We start from the raw sequence: 20,277 nt of genomic DNA on the forward strand, positions 1-20,277 counted from the left end.
TCAGGCGCCCTAAACTTCGCCTGGGGAACCTGCCCACAAGTTCTTTAACTGAATGTCGACCGCTTTCTCGTTTCACACCGTCATTTCCTGTAGTATCAGGACCAGAGCTGCACAGTTTGAAAGTAGCGTAGTAAGGAAAACCAAGGATTACGAGACCATCAGAAGAGCTTAAAACACCGACCCAACCAGCGCTTCAGGGTAAAAGGAACTCTGAGGCTGGCAGAGAAGTCCGAGTTGTAGTTTTTTTCCTTTACCGTATAATTAAGCCAAAAACACAGCCTGAACTGAAAACACATTTCACTCATGACTAATTTCAAAGCAGGCACTTCAAATCAGCATTGAGCTAATGCTTTTAGAACAATTATTTAATTTTCAGGTCCAATATCTGTCAAGAAAATCACCAATTTCCATGTAACTCTTATTTAATATAAAATGATTGAGTTAGCACAAAGCTATTTCACAGCTGTCTTTAAATTAAACATAGTCAAGAACATGCAGCATTTGGGGTTTGCTTTGGTATCTCCAAATCAAATACTCCTTTTGTTCAAGTATTAAAAATTATAAAAGTTATATCATGAAGTTTCAAGCTGGGCTTCATAATCTCAGATTTGAAATTGTGATTTTTCACATGTAACTCCAATATTGAAATGTTACATTCAGGATAGGGTTTGGCTGCAGAGCATGAAACATAGATTATTTTTTAAACAACTTTTGATAATAGAATAATCACCAGCTTAGCTAATAGTACATTTTTGTTAGCAGTTTTTCTTGTAATAAGAAGCAGACTGGATCTTCCAGCAGCCAATACAGACCTCCAAAGAAAAGCCAACAATCCCATTTCTCAGGCAAAACATATTTACCAGGAAAGTACAGACTTTTCACATAAACCAACAGTGAATAAACATTTACATGATAAATTAGCCACAGTGAATTATGAGGAGGCCAGTGGGCTGGGCTGGGTCAGGGAGGATGGTAAGGTCGGGGTTTGCCGTTCGCCTTCCGATAACGCCCCCAGGACCCGCCGTGCAGGTGCCAACCCGCCAAACGGCGTCCCGTAGATGGGGCTGGGCTCCCCTGCCTAGACCAGTTCCGGAGGGTCAGGCCGACGCATGGCTTCGGTTTTCCGATCCTTGGCTTCATCATTTACAAAACGGGAAAAGGCCCTCCTCCCTAGGGATTAATGTGATGCTCGTGAAAGAATCTGGTGAAAACCTAACACGCACGCCCTGTACGGCAAACGCAGCTGGTGGGCAGATTAACGCCTGGACATTCCGCCCGATCTGAATGCGACGCACAAACTGAAAGGCCTTTTCCATAAACAAAAGCTCAGAGGACCTTCTATCGTTTACTGAACACACCTTTTAACACAACTGCTGTCTACAGATACATGATAGCTCTAGCTGTAAAGCTGGCTTGTTACTTTGAGTAGTGTAAAACTGTGGGAAATTTTAATATGTGGTGATTGAATGGGATACTCCTAAAATATTCAATTTGTGTCTATCCAACCTTGGAATTTGAGATAAAAAAGATAAAGCAGGTGATAGTCTGGATTTGGGGGATTTTTTTATATCAAGTGCTGTTATGGCCTTTTTCTTCATAAAAATAGAAACGAGGGCCATATTAATTCTCGGGGTTCAGACACCATGCTTTGTTTACGGACCAAAGGCAGCGCTACAACGTTCAGCACTGCCCTATCGGAAGAATGTTTTGATTCACTATGTTACTCTTTCAGATGGTCAGCGGCCCCCGGCACCCCTGCCGGGTCTTAGAAGGAAGCCAGCGACAGCGTTGGGGAGAAGGGCAGCTCGGCTGTGCCGCCGTCACATCTTGGGACACGGATGGACTGCGAGGGCGTGACACTAAGTGAAATCAGTCAGGAAGACGAATGCCGCGTGACCTCACTCACGTGTGGCATCCGAAACAAAAGCAACAGGCTGGTGGCTCCCAGAGGCTGGGGCAGGGGAACTGAGTGCAGGGGTCGAAAGGTGCTGACTAAAAAACCCTGAATGTTAACTTATCAAAAGAGAAAAAAGATTTTGCCTTCGAGAAGGAAAAAATAGGCATAGTATAAAATAGAAAAAAAAGGGAGGTGTGTCGTTGTAAGATCCAGCCACCCCAGCAGAAGCACTACGGCCAGTCTCTGAACGGCTTCTACACCACGTCCGTGCCCGCTGTGGCTCAGACGAGAATGTTACCGGAGGAATGGGAGGTCCCTTTATAGATTCCAAAGTGTTCGTGTTTAAGAGGTTTCCACAGTCAAGATAGCAATGCAGACATGTGAGGTAACTGTTTGACACCCCTAGCTGGCCTGCTGGCAGGCCCTGGGAGGGCCGTGGACTGCGAGGGAGAGGACCCTGAACTGAGAAGGTGACGGGTGGGCCGCCCGGCACCTGCCAGAAACGGCCGGGCGTGCCCTGCAAAATCAGACCGTAACAGCTGCTTGGGTCAGAAACACAGGCTGGACACTGACCGGTGATGGGACAGCCACGCTGCCAGGTGCGGCTGCCGGGCCCACCTTCGACTCAGGACACCTGGCAACGTCTGGGGACGTTACCGATGTCATAACCTGGGGGGAACACAAGTGGCATCTAGTGGGCAGAGGCCAGAGGTGCTACTACGCGTCCTGTGGCCAGGGCCACCCAGTGCCAGGAGCCAGTGCTGAGAGCCCAGCCCTGCGGGGTCACACCGCTCATCCAGTCACAGAAGTCACAGTTCTCGAAAGCTGAGCAGATCGGAGGCGGAGCGGATGGGGGGCCAGGGAAGCGCGAGCACAGGGTGGGACTGGCCTTCGAGCGCTTCGCGTGCACACTGGCAGGTGGGAGCAGTCTGCCATCCGGCTGAGCAGCTCGGACGTGCAGGTATCATTGTCACACAGGAAATGGGGCGATCCTGGGTGCCATGACACACCTGCGGCACATGATGTACACCTGCGGCACAGGGCCTCAGAGGGTACATCATCCACGAGCTCTTCTTGGGAAAAAATCACTTGCGACTCAGCTCCGCTGACCAAGGACGGGCTCAGAATGAGCGATGAGAGAGGGGGTCAGGGCAGCAGCCTTGGTGCAGGTCACGCTGCCGTCAGGAGCCGCACGGCTGGCCAGGCCGCGCCCCTCGGGGCGGTCTGCACGAACACCACAGGCCACCGCACGTTCGGGACAGGCCTGTGGAGGGAGGAGGCATTTGTTCGCTGGATTTCCTTCTCCGGTCCTCCTTACTGGGAAGTAATTGAAGGAAGCCATTATCTGCATCTTCAGAATGAACACCGAGTGACGGGGTCCCAGACACTCCAGCTGGGGAAGACCCCAGCAAGGTGGGCGGAGAGCGGCCCCTGTCCCACGCAGGATGGGCAAACGCAGCCGCGTTCACAGCGCCTGAGTCACACGACGGCCGCCGACCTCCTGACACAGCCACACACAGACCGGGACGCGGGGAGCTAGCGGATGGTCGCCGGGGCGTCTCCAGGTGCTTTGCATTTCCTGCTGCAGCTTTTCGCGTTCTGCACATGTTCTATGAGCAGAATGCAGTCTTATAATAAGAATTTCAAGTCTGTTATGCTCCGTATGTACCAATAACTACGTGCAAACCAACGTGCGGGGGAAGACGGGCAGGACACGGGCCGCGGGCAGGAGTCACGCCCATCCGTTCGCCTCCCGCTCGCCTGTCTTCCCCCTGCCTCTGAAAACGGTTACCCTGGATGTTTTAACTTGTAAAATGACGGGGCGTTGAGTTTATTTTTAAAAGACTCAGAGCTCTAGCTCAGAGGAGGGTGTTGGCAGAGCTGCAGCCACGTTCTAACACGGGCTTGGAGATGTTCACGTGGTTCTGCAGTGACGCTGAGAAGGGCATGAAGGCCTTCACTCCCGCCCCCGCCAAGTCCATTCTCCCAGCAGAGATTGCAATTTTTAGAAAACATGTATTTTTATTAGTAAGATTTTATGTCACCCTCGACATCTGCCTACGTTAATGTAAGTGATGTATACCTTTTTGAAGAGCAAACTTTTATACATAGTTATTTAACGTTATTTTTGATAACAAGGGTTTTGGGGTAATAAAAATATTAAAAAACGCACAGTGTAAAATAAATTTAAATTTCTATAAACACTGAAAGATTTGAACCGCACCTTTCTGTAAACGAGATTTGTCCTTTTCACTCTTTTCCTCCTGTTTTTCTTCTGCTTGCTTTTCGAAATAATCTTTAAGGAGAAGGTCCAGCTGTGGCTCACACTGGCTTGCATGCTGCAACCCATCTTCCCGCCCTTAAAAAAGACAGACGTGAGACAGCGGCATTCACTGTCACCACAGCCAGCACACTCAGAGCTGCTCTCGCTCAAACCCCTCCAAGCACCAGCCCGAAAGTCAGTTTTTATCCAAAATGCCACCCCCAGCGTGCCCCGCCTCACCTGCGCAGTGCTGGATGACGCGCCCCCAGAGCCGGCTCCCCCGCAGGCAGGCCAGGTGCCCCACGATCAGCAGGTGTCTCCGCCCTCGGGTCAGTGCGACGTTCATTCTCTTTTCTGAATCGATGAAGCCGACCTGTCGCGTCCGCACACAGGACAGAATGACGATCTCCTTCTCAGCTCCCTGGAAGGCATCTACTGTGGACACCTGCACAGCTTTGACTTCGGGCGGGTCGGAGTCCGCGTCCCTGAGCAAGTGACAGAGCTGTGGGGCAAGGAAGACAGGGTCACACAGTGCAGAGGTCACAAGGGACCCCGGCCCGGCCTCCTCACAGTGGCTGTCTTGTTCTAACCAACAGTGACATTTCCATTGTCTTTTTTTATGACTCGCATAGATTTGGCTAGCTTCTAAAATAATAAACAACTAGATGACAATATAAATCATGAAACAAAATCACAAGTGGTGATTTATCTTTTGCTGGAGAACTCATCTGGATATGCTAATTTAGTTGATAAACAGTGAAACATGAAAATACTAAAAAATTTAAAATGAAAACATAAAAACTAATTGAAAGTAAACGGCTCCTGTGCACGTTAACATCTGGTATCTATCTTCGACTCACTGATGAAATGTAATAATGGAAGAACATTTTGGAAAACACAGATCCAATCCCATCTGCCCCAAAACACATAGCGTGCACATTTGCTTCCCTCTAATTTGTTTATTTGCATTTTGCCCCAACAGCTGTAAACTGAATTTAATTAAACCTTGTTAAGTTTACATTTAATTATACAGAAAAAAAGCCAGACCAGACAAAAATCAGAATGTTTACTTTTTAATACATTAATCACAGTTCCCAAAGCTTTTCAACCACCAAACCAAACCACAACAAAAATATCGAACACTGCAATATAAAATTACAGGATTCAGCACGTGTTAGAAGCGACTGTGTCGCACGAACCTTGCACATCTGGGCCCTGTACAACGTTATCACACCCACCGCGGAGCCCGGCACTCCGCTCGCGAGCACGGCCCGGATCAGCTTGAGTGTAAAAGCAGCTTCCGCCACATTGTGAAAGCTGTTATCTCCTTCGGTCTGGAAAACAGACAGATCACAAATTACATTTCCCAGAAAGGCGACGGAAAGACCAAGAAAGTCACACTAACGACGATGACGTTAAACCGGGAAACTGCACAGTGCTGCCTGTCGCCACCCACCTGCTCCAGCCCACGAACGCTGTAGAAGCACAGGGTAGGCAGCCATGCCAGCAAAGGCGTCCTGTCCGCCTCCGAAACACCGTTCACCAGGACCCCGCCATAAAACAGGTCGTTGGCGACAGCACTGATTGCAGGGTGACAGCGGTACTGGGTTCTCAACAGAACTGGCTCGTGGCCCTAAGAAATTTCAATGCAGAAAAATTAGAAGTTAAAACAATTCTTTATGGGAAAAAATATTTAAACATTTAAAAGTACTCACATATGGTGCTCTTAATAAATGAATTAGAAACATGATAAAGACTATAAATAAAAATATTTTAAAAATCACTAAAAATGTTTTCATGTAAGCTAACATTATACCACAAAATCATAAAATATGAAACATATCAAACTTTAGACTTATTATCTAGCAAGTTTGATACCTAACATATGCTTTCATAATTTATGTGGTGCTGGCCTAACAGTAAATTGAAAGGGAATCTTTAAAAGAAAATTAGAAAATGTTGTTTATAACTCATTAACTGTCCTCACTGTGTACAAGCCATTTTCATTCTGAATCTTCAAAGAAGTTCCGCATTTTGTTCACGTGTCATGAAGCCCAAATCCCGTGTTCTCTACGGCTCTTCTGGGGCGTGGTACTGATTTGCAAAACGCTCTGTGGTACTGACTGAAGATTTTGAATAGCTGTAAGGTACTCTAATAATAATAATAACAACACATAATAAGATGTAGGACTAATGATCACACAAAGTACCTTCCACAGGAGAAAACTGTGTGAAAAATAAAATCAATCCTCAATCTCTTTAGGGCACGAGTTTATGGGTAAGTCAGTCCGTGGGCATGTGAAACCTCCAGCAAAAAGCTTTAGGTATAAAAATGCTCAAAGGATCATTCATTGTAACCAGAAACAACTAAATGTTCAATGTCACAACTAAATTATGATATACCACATGACACAGTATTTAGTGATTAAACATGTTATGGCAATCAATAGTGATGATTTTAAAGCACTAGTTTTAACACGGAAATGATTTATTATAATTTGACACTTAAAAAATGCAGGATAGAAACTAGGTATTTATGGCTTGGTCTTGACTATGTTAAAATACATACATACATTTGTCTCAGCTTTACTGCAACATGACTGACGTATTACATTGTATAATTCTAAGGTGTACGAAGTGTCAATTCGATACCTTATATGTTGCAAAGTGACCGCCACAGCCTCAGCTGGCCCCTCTGCCTCTTTTGTAGGGAGAACATTTAAGACCTACTCTCAACGACTTCCGAGCGGATGCTACGGCACTGCTGCCCACGGTCACCGTGCTAGACACTGGATCCCCGGCTGTTCCTGGGCATCTGTGCCTTTGGCCAGCGGCTCCCTAGTGCTGCCCCGGCCTCCAGTAACCACCATTCCCTTTGTTTCTACGAGTCTGGCTTTTTAGACTCCACACATAAATGATATTGTACAGTATCTGTCTTTTCCTGTCTGACTTATTTCACGGTACATTCATGTTGTTGCAAATGGCTGAAAAATATTCTATTATATATACATACAGACCATAAAAATACATATATTTGCTACATGAATACACCCCTGGGATAAAAGCTGGAAGGAAAAACACTAAGACATTATACAGGGTTTTCTCTTGGGGGCAGAGAGGTTAGTACAGACGTGTTGTTTATCTTTTGCTCCTTTGTAGCTTCTACACTTTCTATAAGGAGTAATAGACATTGCTTTTATTTCTTTTACTTTATCTAATTCTGAACTAATTCAAATATACAGAAAAGCAAAGAAAATAAAGACATCTACTTACCTGCCACCCAAATTTGACATGCGTATTGAGCTATATTTCTTGATTTTAGAGCAAAAGCAATAAACTTAAGACCTACTATTCAAATACATGGGACAAAATTCATGTTATAAAGGGACACTTAAATCATAGGGCTCCATTATAGTATGACGAGTACTTTCTAAACACTCCAATTAATACTCTTTTGGGGCAGGGCCTACATCTTCTAATGTTTTCATTTTCTATTACTCTACGTAGTGCATAATCGATAAGTGGTAATTCTGTATGAATTTAGCAGCAGTACCATTAAGCAAAGTCGATCAAAAAGAGTTTGTTCCAACCCATTTTCATGAGCTGCTTCGGAACCCTGAATAGTCGGAGGAAGCTGTTTGGGGTCTCCAACAACGATCAGCTTTTCACATTCAAACCTGAAAAACAGAATCCCAAAAATGAATCATGAAGCGCTCTGAGAACTAACAAGGCTTAACGGTGCTAATAAATGTGTGAAAAGGCTCGGACAAGTCATGCTGTAAAGAACGCTTCAAGCAGCTAACTCTCCTTTCCCACGAGGCCCGTTACAGGCCGCTCGGCCCGGGATCGGGTCTCAGAACACACCCTGACAGATAGGGCTTTTGGGGTCCGCAAGTGCTGGCTCAGAAGTCTCCTTAGAAGTTACTTGGCTTAAACTCTTTTGTTACAGACGAAGTGAATCAGGCTCTCAGGGAAAGTGCTGAAGTGTTAGAGGAAAAATGTAATACTGTGACATAAGAAATACGTATTCGGTCATTCGGATGACCAAAATCCCTTTCCCAGGTGTATTTGGTCTTTGTCCACAATTCTGGGCTCACAGGTCCCGAAACCCCTGCAATTTCCCAGAAGAGAGAGTAATAAAACTGCCTCTTTTCTGTGAACGAGGTTGCTTTGGGAAAGCACGGAGGCTGGGGACGGGTTGCCAGGGTAACTAACCCAAGTGATGGGCAGTGAGTCAACCGGTCCTGCCTGTGCCATGAAGCCTCCACAGACATCCAACAGGCCGGTTCTGAGAGCGTCAGGGTTGGTGACCCGTGGAGACTTGGGAGGGGGCGTGTCTGCAGAGGGCACGCAAGGCCTGCACCCGCCCCCCACACCTATCTCTTCCATGGGTTGGACTCTGAGACACATCTTTTCACAGTAGGTCAGTGACTGGTGAGCCACATGTTTCTGGGCCCTGCGAGCCGCCTAGCATGCTAATGGAAGCTGAGGAGGGGGGCGTGGGGACCTGTGATTTACAGTTGGTCAGTCAGAAGTGCAGGTGACACCCTGGGCTTGTGACTGGCATTCTGAGTGGAGGGTCGTTGGAACCCCCGTCTGTACGCAGCCGGTCAGCAGCACAGGGAGGAGTCTGAAGTGGGGTGCGGGACGAGCCCCTAACTTGTGGGTCTGATGCGTCTCTGGGTGGTAATGTCAGAACCGACAGGGCTTCTTGGACCCCCGCACACACTGGAACTGGGTCTGGGACCCATTTCAAAACCCTGTGTCTAAAGCTCAGCTCTGCTACGTCGTGCGTGCAGCCGTCACGTAGTGTCTCCCAGCCTCGGGCTTCTCACCAGAGACTGGATGTGACAGCGCCTCGCGCGGCGATTGAGAACTGGACGTGTCTGCACTGCGTTTAGTACACAGTACAGCTGCCCACCTCGTGCAGGCCTCACAGTCCCCCCTCCCTGCTCCCCGCGTATGCCCGGGGCTGGTCCACTTTAACACTGGGGACCCCAGGACACGGGGACCCCAGGACACAGGGACCCCCTAGTCCAGGGCCTGGGGACAGAGCCGGGGCCAGAACGTAGCCACGCATCCTCCCACCCCGTTTGCGACTGGCACTGAGGTCTGCTCCAGAGTCACCCGCGCAGCGGCCCGGACGCCTCAGCATTCCGTCTGCTGAAGCCCAACGAACCAAGCTTCATTTCGATTCATTTTGTTATGTGCTTTACGTCCCCTCCTAATCTAAAAATTATTTTCAGAAACCAAACACTGGAGTTATATGGAGAGGAGGCCGCTGGAGAACAGTCTCCAGGGGAGCCAGGCTCTCAAACTACAGCTGGGGAGGAAGCGTCCACCACAGGACGCCCGCGAGGTTCCGGGGGGAGCCGAGCCCCGCAGCCCCTAAGGCCTGCAGGATCACGTGATCCCAACGTCCACACCGCGATCTAACAAAACCTTGATTCCTTAAACCCCCAAACTGCCCTCTGCATTGTTTTAAAAAATCAGTTTAGCACTTGAATGGAGTTTGAGGGAATGTTTAAAAAGCCGGCATCGGAGCCTGAGGGGAGGACCGTCACCTGGCGATGGGGAGGAGGGAGGCCGGCTCTGTCACCTGGCTGCACTCGTCCAGCACCACCACAGGGAACCGCAGGTCGTTCATGCACGGGAACAGGCAGGCCGCACAGGTGACCCCGACGACACAAACCTGTGTTCCGGAAGAATGCTGGTCACTAACACCGGTTAACCAAAGCGAGGGGCCGTACTTACCAAGGTCCTGAAGGCTAAACCAGAAGCGCGCTGGTCTTAACTGCGGGCACTCGGCAACTGCCAGTCACCTGGTCTCCACAGTTTCATTATCCCACACGAGAAATGGAAACCACAGGGCATGGGCCAGAGGCCACAAGGCCATTGAGAGTAAAAGGCACGTTCTGACATTTGGAAGGAAGGTATTGCAATACCCAGGACGTAAAAAACATCAAGGACGATACGCAGATTTCACCTTCTACATGAGGCTGAATGAACAACAGGCCGAAGCCCTCACGAGGGGAACGACTTGGTGTGGCCTTGCACGAGCACATTCTGACTCCTGGGGCGAAGGACGCTAACTAATCCCGAACGGCAGTACTAAAGTGCACTTGCAGCCTGTAAGTCTGTTTGAATCTTAGGAGACTTAAATATTATACCAGAATACCATTATTCGCAAGGTGAAGGGCCTCATAAAAGCTGGAACTAAATATAAACAAGAGGAAAATCAATAAATTTTCAAAACTGAATGTGGCCATTAGCCCAGTAGGGAACGCGTGTGTGTGGGTACTCCACGTGGGCACACGCACAGGGGCACACGACATACACAGACATCTGAGACACACATAAACACATGTACAGTTTTCTCTCTCTCTCTCTCTATATATATGTGCTTTCTAAATTAAATACGGCCTCACAGATCTTGAGAAACGAGGAACTATCACAAACTCTTCATCACATACAGTAGCCCTGTCAGTGAGGTTTTCCTTCTTATTGGACAAAAACAGAGCTCCTAAAGCCACACTTGTATCAGAAAGTCCAGGTTTAAACCTCCGGCTCCTTGAGGGTGGCTCAGCAGAGGACGGGCTGTGGCACCAGGGCTCTCAGAGCCGCGGTCAGGTGTCACTCATCATCTAATCCCTGGTAACGGCCTCTGAGGGAAACCTCAGGAGAGCACTCAGGCTGTGGCTCAGGAAGCAGTGTTTTTATTAAAGAAATATCTAATACAAAAACCTAAGACATAAGTTTTTTCTTTAAAAAAATTACATTATTTGTATCTTTCAAGTTATCATTATACTGCTGAGATTCTAACAGCAAGAGAATAACTGAAGCATTTTAAAATTAGTTTATTGTAAAGACGTCACTTTAGAAATGTGTCAGGTCTGAACGTCTGATTGGACCTTGGAAATCTGTTAGAGAAAACTCAAAAAGCTTCCTCTAAATGAGTTTTCATTTGTGAATAGGTGACACCAGTGAGCAACACACTGTGAAACTGGGCCTTCACCTGTAAAATTATCAGACACCAGGGACAGGTGACCCTGTCAGTGCCACAGCAGGGACTGATGGAGCAGTCACAGGGGGCCCTTGTGGAACGAGCTCTGTCACCAAGAACAGGCCAGTCTGAGGCCTTCTGAGGACTCTCGGACCAGATCTGCTGCCACCTGTCCCCACAGGTCACCCCCCACTGGCCCCAGGAGAGGACCACACACCCACACCCTCTGCCACGGGACCCGTCCCAGAAACGGAAAGTCAGCACAAGCTCTACGTGCACGTGTCATCTGGCCTGCCCCTCACACTTCCACCACCTGTCGGAAGGCCACCGGTCACAGGCGACTGTCCTCAGAAGCCACCCCGACGGACCTGCGGTCTTAAGTTTCTTGTCTTAAAGGACTGAGATTTTGTTCATTAAGCAGCATTATTTCAGCCCCAGCTGACCAATACAGGGTCCCAAGCAGGCTGATTTCCCAACTCTCTCGCTCAAAGTCACAGTGTCTGCACTGTCCCCGGGCCAACAACCCTCTCCCATCTGTCCCCTCTGTCCCCAAGCTTCCCTTCCATGGCAAGCAGCTACCGCCTGGCTTCTTTCTCTCCTACCACTGGGGCCCAGGCCACCTGGGTCAGGACCTGATAAAGGAGCAGCTGCCACTTGTCACAGCCTGGGATCCCGAGTCTAGTCTCGGCTCCCAACATCTGGAAGCCAGTGTCTCAGGCTCCCGCGTGGAGACGGACCCTGAAAGGCTTGCCTTTTGAGGGAGCATCAAAGACAACTTTAACTTGGACATTTTGACTAGGGTCACACCTTCTCTTTCCTCTACTTCTCCTAGGAGAAAAACAAGTTTCATTTAACTTGCCAGGAATGTATTCCCACCTCTTCGCTTTCCCGGTCAAGCCTGTAAAAGGACATAAGAGAAAGGGAAAGATGGCTCCGTCTGCTGAGCTGGGTCTGCACACAAAGGCAAAGACAGCTTTGCAGTAAAACGAATCGTGCCCCGGGCAGACGCAGGCACACCTGGGTGCGGGCCGAGCTGTCCCGGGCCCTGGTTCCCGCACAGGGAGTGCTCTCCAGGGACAGGAATGAGACCCCGGCAGCACGCGCAGCTAACAGGCAGGCTGCGGGGGGCGCCCACCTGCCTCAGCAGGGTCTTATTGGTGCCCAGCTTGTGCTGCTCGATGCTTCTTCTCACGTAGAGTCTTTCCAGCGGAGTCAGGTCTTCTCTCATTAGTGCGTGCAGCTCCTTCAACTGCTCGCTCGCGTTTCCGGAGCCGGCGTGCAAGCTGGAGAAAGAGCCGTCACAGAGCAGTAGGCTTTATTCCATTTTCGTAATGTCACTAACACTTAGATAGCTTTTCTAAGTCAACGAGAAAGAGATAAGGCTTCCTCCGCTCTTCAGAAACCAAACTTAAGGTAAGACTTGCACAGAATCACGACCCTCCTGTGCACGCTGCGGCTCCTGAGGCCCGGCGCTCTTACCTGTAAGGTAAGACCGGCTTGGCGATCTTCCTCACGCTCCCGACGCGGACAAACTTGTCAAATCCAAGACTGAGAAGCCTTTAGAGAAAACGAGGTGGAGCAGGTTCTGATTATTTAGCAAGTAGGATATGAAACAAAGTTTCACGTATTTACGTTATTAGAACTAACTCTGTGTGACAGTATATTTTGTAGTTACGAAAGTGCTTAAATGCAAAGCAACACAGCTGAGTTTTTGATATAATGCATTTTATCACGTCGAGGGCCATTCGATGTTACTAAAACATCGACATTCGTATTTATCACAGAGTCACCCCTAAAGACATAATGACACAGAGAGCAGCCGCTGCCATGTACTCGGCACCCAGGCCGACGAGGCAGAGGGCTAGCTCTCCAAATGCACGTCCCGCCCAACCTCACAGCTCTGTGGGACACGTCACCTGGGAGAGGCCACAGAGCCGCCGATGGGCAGCGTGACGTGGACCCGGGCAGGTCCGGCCACCCGGGCGTCTGTGACCTTGCACCCACATCACCCGTTGGGGTGTGTGGGGGGCAGCGTCCCTCTGCCTGGCCTGGTGCTCTGACCCCTCCATGCCTCCAGCACCACCGCCCACGGGGCGCCACGCAGCACAGGCGTCCGAGGTCCGCATGGCCCAGGAGAATGGCTGCTGCTTTCCAGTCTGAAAAGCCGGATCTTTCACGAGTGTCGATCCTATGACGACGAGGGGGCGGTACCCCCATCACTGTCACCGCAGGCCCGGTGACATGCAGGGCGTAACCCCAGGGCCTTGGCGTTACGTGTGTCCTGTCACCTCACTGTTCAGTACTGACCCTCCCTCCTCACTCCAGCCTTGGTCTTTCTCCTGTAACAGTCTACAGTGACATTTCCATCTCAGGCTGAGCCACCTGAAGCGCTTCCTGGTTGGTCCATGTGGTACATCAAATGTTGTCCTCGGCTCCTGTCCTCACGTTACCTACAAGGGGCCTTTCTGAAGTGAGACCCAGCAAAGCATGTTAAGAAGCTTAAAGTGTCCCTGCCTTTTATTCTAGGCCTAGGACTTTTCCCTAAGAAAATGAGAAGTGGAGACAAAGATTTATGTTTAAGGATCTTTGTCACAATATTATTTATAATGGCAAAAATTTGAAAAGGACTTACCGATCAAAAATGCTTAAGTATGGTATAAATAAATCATGGCATATAAGAGAGCTACGAAAAATTGTTTTCTAAGATTTAATACCACAGAGAAACAATCTTTAAGTAAAAAAAGCAGGACACAAAACAACATATACTGTTTCATACCAAGTCTGGAAAACAAAACGTATGTGTATGTATAAAAATCTATAAAGAAATATAATATCTGTACAGACGGCCTATTTTCTGCCATCAGCATTAACTTACGTAATTATAAAAGCTAGTTTTTAAAAAGCCTACACTTATAAATAAGGGATTATTTCTCCTAATCAAACTTTGTCATTTATTTACAGATCATTAAACACTGGAATACTGATAAAATATTAGGTAATATCTTCTTTGCATTTTTAACAAAATCGTAAACAATCATAAAACTTTGTACCGGCAGAAGAGAACACACGATTGCCTTCTCTGGTTTTCCCGGGTCCCCAAGTCCCGTGGGAGGTGCAAGGGTCCATATGGATGCCTGCACGTGCAGTAGGGACCCACTAGTGTATGACAAGCAGTGAGTGAGGCTCTCTGTCCTGGGAGGAGACACTGCTTCTTCAGCCAGGGCTGCTGGCTGTGAGCACGACCCTGAGGCCTTGCTGGGAGACCCTGTGTCCTTAGCGGCCAGAGGAGACGCTCAGATTCCAGCCACCTGCTTCTCCCAAAAATGCACCTTTTAGCCCCGCATGTCCTTGGCCGAACTCAAATCTTTACATGAGGGTCCATCTCATCTTTGTGCTAGAATTGTCAGGTTTAACGTTTGACTTTATCCTCCTCACAAACCAAAGTTGGCCTGCTACTATTTCTTGGCGGTTACTCTTGAGTCAGAGACAAAGGCATACCCCACGAAAGGACACAGACACTCAGGCCCATGCCACATGACCTCAGCAGCCACCCTAAAACACGAGCTCTGACACGCTGTCATACCTACCCAAGGAGGACTCTGTCGACAGCCACATTAGTGGAAGAAGCAATCAGAAGTTTCCACGGTCTTGCGTTTCCACTTGTAGGAGTTTCACTCTGCTCAAACAGCCGCACGAAGAACAAAACCACCACTGCCAGCAAATAACTCTTTCCTGCTCCAAAAACCCCTAATTATTTTGAAGGAAGGGGGGAAAATAATGGTAATATCATAAGTAAATTTCTGAAAGCACAAGAAAAATTTCACCATCTATTTCTCTCTCTCCTTCATTAAATTAATTTAGTCAAAAAACATTGAGTGCCCATTATGTGCTTCACACAAGGATAAACGATCAGAAGACTCCACACCCATGAGGCCAGAGTCTACATGAGAAGCCAGACAAGTAAAGGGACGACGATGAAATAATATGGCGGGGGCTGAGGGAGGTGGAGTGGCCGAAGGGGGTCGATGCAACAGTACACAGATGTCCAATTATAACCTCGGACAGCTGAACATTATGCCGTGTTATTATTCAACGTTACCCCAATAGATTTAATAAAAAGTAAAAAAAGCACAGTAAGTAATATCACTACTGTAGCAGAAAGAACAGGTCTCTGCGGTTCTCTAGAGATGGGACGGTTTCCCAGAAGAGGCAGCAGAACTCGGTCTTCCGGGATAAGATATTCAGACCGCTTAAAGCAGAGGTCACTCCAGGCAGAGGCAAGGCCAAGCTCTTGGCTGGGAAGTATTTCTGCACAGCTGGTTGAAAGAGGCAAGATGGGAGGCTGACGAGGTAGGCGGGGGGGCGAGTCCCAGGAGTTCTGCTAGCTGTGGCTAAAAAATACATTTTGTCCTAAAGAACAGGGCAAGTCACTGACAATTTTAAGCAGTGGAACTGACTTAATCGGATTGTTTTAGAAAAACTACTTGAATGCAACTATGAGAAAGGTAAACTAAGGATGGACCCATCAGGAGCTATGTGGATGCTCATGACAGCACATGTCAGCTCCCCTAGGTGCGTCCCCTGTGCCAGAAGCGTCCCAAGCCTTGACCTAGCTGAGCTCATTGTCCTCAACCCCACTTTACAGAGCAGAGAGTTAAAGACGAGGGCTGAGAGCCTGCCCAAGGTCACAGAGCTGCCAAGTGACAGGGCCAGGACACAAATTCAGCTCTGGAGCCCAGCTCCCCACAGGGCTGTGCAGGGGTGCAAGTATGCTGGAGAGGGCAGTCACTGTGGGGGACAGAGGCCCGGGGCCATAGGCCAGAGAGAAGAGGACGGCTGAGAGAAGTAACTCAGTCTAGCGTCATCTCAGACAGGTGCCAGGTCCCCGCGGGTCAGCACAGCGGATGTGAAGCGATGCTGCGGACAGGACAAGCAGCAGGGCGGGGACAGAAGGCAGAGGAGGACAGCGCTCCTTCGAGGACAGGGGCTTCCGCCTCCCGTGGCCCTCGGTGCCCGCCTTCAGGGCGAGCTCCACTTCGGGGGGATGCCTGTGCAGGTCTCTGTGGGACTGCGATGCACCCCGCACCCCCGGCGCCAGAACCCTGCTGGGGACGCCGGGCTGGCGCCGAAGTTCTGCGGGGCGTCGCCGAGTCTTACCCTGGACGAGGGTGACCGGGGGCGCGCCGGCCGCCAGCATCTGGGCCACGCGCGCTAGCGCCGCGGCCTGGCCATCGTTGAGCGCGTGCGCGCGGGCGAGGTCGCCGGCGAGCTGCAGGGCCGCTCCGGGGCTGGACACCGCGCTGGACGCCGCGCTGGACGTGGCCGGCGGGACAAAGCGCGCTCCGCCCGCTCTCTGGCCGCGCCGAGCGGCAGACGGCGACCTAGAGGGAAAGCGGCCCATGAAACCGAGACACGCCGGGGCCCCGAGGCCGCCGGCGCCGCGTGAACCGCCACCCAAGGGGCGCACCGCGTTTGGGCTCCACGTATTACCCGATGTGACTGTCACAGCACGAGGATATGATCTCCCAAAATGGGCACCCAGGAAACATTGTTTCCCCCACAAAAGCACTCAGCTAGTAAGTCCACGCTCTACCATAAAAGCTGGCGTAGAAATTAACCCGGCCTCCGTTTCCAGTAAAACTGATAAACTGGTTTTACTTCTATACTGAATTTATTTAAAAGTAGAAAAATAACGGAATTCTATGGATTTTTTTCACCTAGGACTTCTCTGTGGTGAGGCAAATACCACCAGTTGGACCATTACATTCCAAATTAGAAACTCCACCTTTTCTGTCATTTTAATGAATAAAATATCATTTCCAATTTTTTTTAAATGGGGCGTGGTGCTTGAGAAATTAAAAATGAGATCTGTTATGTCAAGAATAAAATTAGTATCAACATACATACTAAATTCAGGCTGTAAAATGATTATTTAGAAATTCTTAATTGAATACGTTTGACATATAACACTGTAAACTTAAGGGGTACACATGATACTTTGATATCGTAAATGATTCTGTTAAATAATTTGTGGCATAAAATACAGATGAATAAAAAAAAAATTTTAGAAATACTCAAAAGATCGTGAAGAAATGACTCCCTGACAAAGGGTGGAGCTCACAGCAGCTCCGGCCACAGCAGACGGGCGGCAGATGGTGAGTGGGGACTGGTGGGAACCACACGCTCTCCCCAGGTCTTTCCGCTGCTGACAAGGTCTCTGAAGGGTAATTAGGGTTTCGTCGGCAACGTGTGTGACAGACTTTCACTGTGCTTTCTCGGCCGTGTTAACCGCGTCTGCACACCCATGATCCCAGGGCAGACGGCGACTCACGCACATTGCCAGCAGGTGGCGCGTCAGAGGCAGGGCAGCCGGGTTAAAGTCCTCGATGTTCCTCAAGGCGGCCAGCTCCGTGCTGGCATTGCAGACCAGCAGCGCGTGGGCCACTGCTGTGGGGAGCAGAGGCAGGCAGCGCACGTAAATGAAGTGGGCCCCAAATGACTTTATTGCATGACCTCAAAACTGAGTTAATCCCGCGACATAAAATAAACTATGCACATGCAGAGGTCCCTCCATCACTGAGCCACTGTGTCCCCTGCTCCTTCACACTTTTTGTGGGTGCCACGGACCGCACAGCTGGTCAGTCTGGGCTCCACACGTCAGCTAATGGACAAGAACGGCTACGTCAGCGTCTGGCGACACTGCCTGGCCCCGGCATGCCCTCCAGTCAGCGTGCTGCCGTGGGCTGCGCCGTGGGGCCTGTGTGATTTCTGAACATTTTCTTGCATTTCTTTCTCAATTATTTTATACAAGTATGTGGAAAGCAGAAAATTAGAATGCTGCTATTGGTGAGCAATTAAGTGCAACAAACATGAAAAGATGCACCTAAAGCGACAAACGCTCACTTAACTAGGCTTACTGGACTCAAGCTGGTTGACTAGGTTTACCCGGATCTGACAGCAAAAATCATAAGTGAAAAAAAGTATATGAAGTACTTGAATGAATCCTTAAATGCTGCATCTTTAATTAGTTATGAGCCAAAGTCAACCATGGGAAATTCTTCCAGACACTGACTGCATGGAGAAGTCCAGGGGTTCACAGCCCTCAGGCTGGCCAGGCGCTGTCTTAACTAAGAGCTTCCCAGTGAAACGCCTTCAGGACAAAAACCTCGCCCTCCCGCAAACTGCTCCCGAATATCTCTTCAAAATCTGAGACCTTTTTGATGTAAAAATAAATGGTTTGTTTACTAAATGTACCCTATCAGAATAATACACCAAGAGAGTGAAATTAATTGAAAAACTTGATACGAGAAATTGAGAAAATTCTCACTGACACGTTTTTCATTTACGAGTGAGGGCAGTCCGGGCGTGAGCTGGCTGCTGGCCCCCGGGGCTGGATGGGGCCGCGTACGCACGCGGCTTCCAGAAACACACCACGTGCAGTTTGTTGGGTTCAACCAAACCACCCCCGTCAGAGTGAGGGTTCTGGCTCACGCTGCATCTCGTGACTGTCATTCGTTAACATACAGTGTCATACGACACGGCGGGCACACGGTACTCACTGTTAGTGGGCCAGCTGGAGGGGAAATAACCTTTCAAAGGCAGCAGCTCCACCTCATTGGTGGATGACGGTCCGAAGAAGGCGCTGCACGCAATGAAAGTGTCCAACTCAAAGTCGAGCGTTTTGGAAACCACCCAAAGGTCATCTGAAAGGGCAGACGCTAGTTAAAGGGCAGCCCTATGCTCAAGCCGAAGCTGCTTTGAGTTTCCTAGACGCTTAGTCCAACGTTCTTTCTCCAAAAACACAACTGGTTATTTTCACCCACAAGATCCCACGCAAACCAAGACCTGAAAATATAACACTTCATTTCCACGTGTTTAACTCGATTACATTTGCTTTTAAAGTTACTTTTTACTTATAGAAAAGAGTAACTCAAGCAAAGACAACATGTAACTCATCTTTCCCTTACACAACGGCTCACAGCTACGGCTCACAGCTACATCAGGCTTTCCCAGGGCAGACTCTTAGTGGAGACGCCCTGCCACACAACGGTGTCCATGCTCGGATAAGGTCGGCCATAGCAGACAGAATTCACCATCTCTTAACAGACCTGCACTCACCTGATGCTCTGGAGCAAGGACTGGTCTGCTTTCTCCTTGAAACGCGCCTCCCACGTCCTCAGCACACCGAGCCCTTGAAGCCGGCGGGCCACTTCCCAGAACACCTGACACCATCCCCACCGCCAGTGGAGTTTACACTTACAGGCAGCTGTATTTGCTCTAAACTTCATCGACACCAGTTGTATCTGCTACTATAATTGTATGACTTCATCATGTGTTATTTTAGCCATTATGGGTATAAAGAAAAAAACTTTTTTAAAGAAAACTTAAGCAAGCAATCTAAAAAGAATTAAAATTTGCTTAAAAAGAAGCCTAAAACGTAAAAAACTGCTTTGACTCAGCTACAGATGATATAAAGGTAAAAGATTAATAGAAAGATGAAAATAATTAAATCATTCTCCACTGAGACTGCTGCACAAGTGTCTTCAAGTCCTGTGTTTAACAACTCGGAACGGCACATTGTGCTGGCCGTGCGTGTGTGGGTGAGGATGAAACGGTCTCCGATCTGGGGCTAAACCCGACCCCCCAAGTTCATCAGCGCAGCCCAGCCCCGCGCTGCCCTCCCCCAGACGCACTGCCAGAAAGAACAGCCGACACCACCAGGGAAATCAGTTCTCAGGCCAAAACGAGGGACATTTAAGGGGCACAAAGACTCAGAGGAAGAACATACTAGATCACGAAGTTCTACAGAAAAGGCAACACCAGAACAGGTGGGTAAAGAGTTCATATTTAGCCCAGTAAAGAGACTGAAAGAGGTAAGGGAAGATAGCAACACAAAATAAGAGCAAGAATATGCGAAGAGAGTGAACGAAAACACGACGGGAAAATATGGCAGCCGGAGGACTTTATAATTGCCGTGATGAATGGCAGAAAGGACGCATCTGAGAAGTAACTAAGCAGTTTAGAAGGGCATCATCTCCCAGAAGAAGGGAGCACAAAACCCAGACAACACAGAAGACGTGGGGAGAGATTTAGAGGACAGATCCAGAAGTGCTC

General features: G+C 48.8%; 1 protein-coding gene across 3 annotated transcripts in view; it reads right to left on the bottom strand.

The window, feature by feature from the left end:
- Window positions 1-344: 344 nt before the first annotated feature.
- Window positions 345-20,277, bottom strand: part of ZGRF1 (zinc finger GRF-type containing 1) — a 53,424-nt gene continuing 33,491 nt past the window's right edge. The window contains exons 17-29 of one of the 3 annotated variants that reach the window (XR_005649455.1): window positions 18,723-18,866; window positions 17,499-17,610; window positions 16,321-16,544; window positions 14,751-14,910; window positions 12,643-12,720; window positions 12,299-12,446; window positions 9,725-9,852; window positions 7,714-7,837; window positions 5,617-5,793; window positions 5,360-5,494; window positions 4,401-4,662; window positions 4,122-4,251; window positions 345-3,507 (exon numbers count right to left, since the gene is read on the bottom strand). Coding sequence is in view for 2 of the 3 variants with exons in the window: in XM_039846873.1 (XP_039702807.1) it covers window positions 3,434-3,507; window positions 4,122-4,256; window positions 4,401-4,662; window positions 5,360-5,494; window positions 5,617-5,793; window positions 7,714-7,837; window positions 9,725-9,852; window positions 12,299-12,446; window positions 12,643-12,720; window positions 14,751-14,910; window positions 16,321-16,544; window positions 17,499-17,610; window positions 18,723-18,866 (1,901 nt within the window). In the remaining variant the exon portion in view is untranslated. Of the gene's footprint in view, window positions 3,508-4,121; window positions 4,257-4,400; window positions 4,663-5,359; window positions 5,495-5,616; window positions 5,794-7,713; window positions 7,838-9,724; window positions 9,853-12,298; window positions 12,447-12,642; window positions 12,721-14,750; window positions 14,911-16,320; window positions 16,545-17,498; window positions 17,611-18,722; window positions 18,867-20,277 lie in introns of all 3 variants that reach the window. The other 2 variants (XM_039846873.1, XM_039846874.1) reach the window with 2 other exon arrangements.

This window comes from Pteropus medius, unplaced genomic scaffold (genome assembly GCF_902729225.1).
Source record: "Pteropus medius unplaced genomic scaffold, Ma_sr-lr_union100, whole genome shotgun sequence".
Lineage (NCBI taxonomy): Eukaryota > Metazoa > Chordata > Mammalia > Chiroptera > Pteropodidae > Pteropus > Pteropus medius.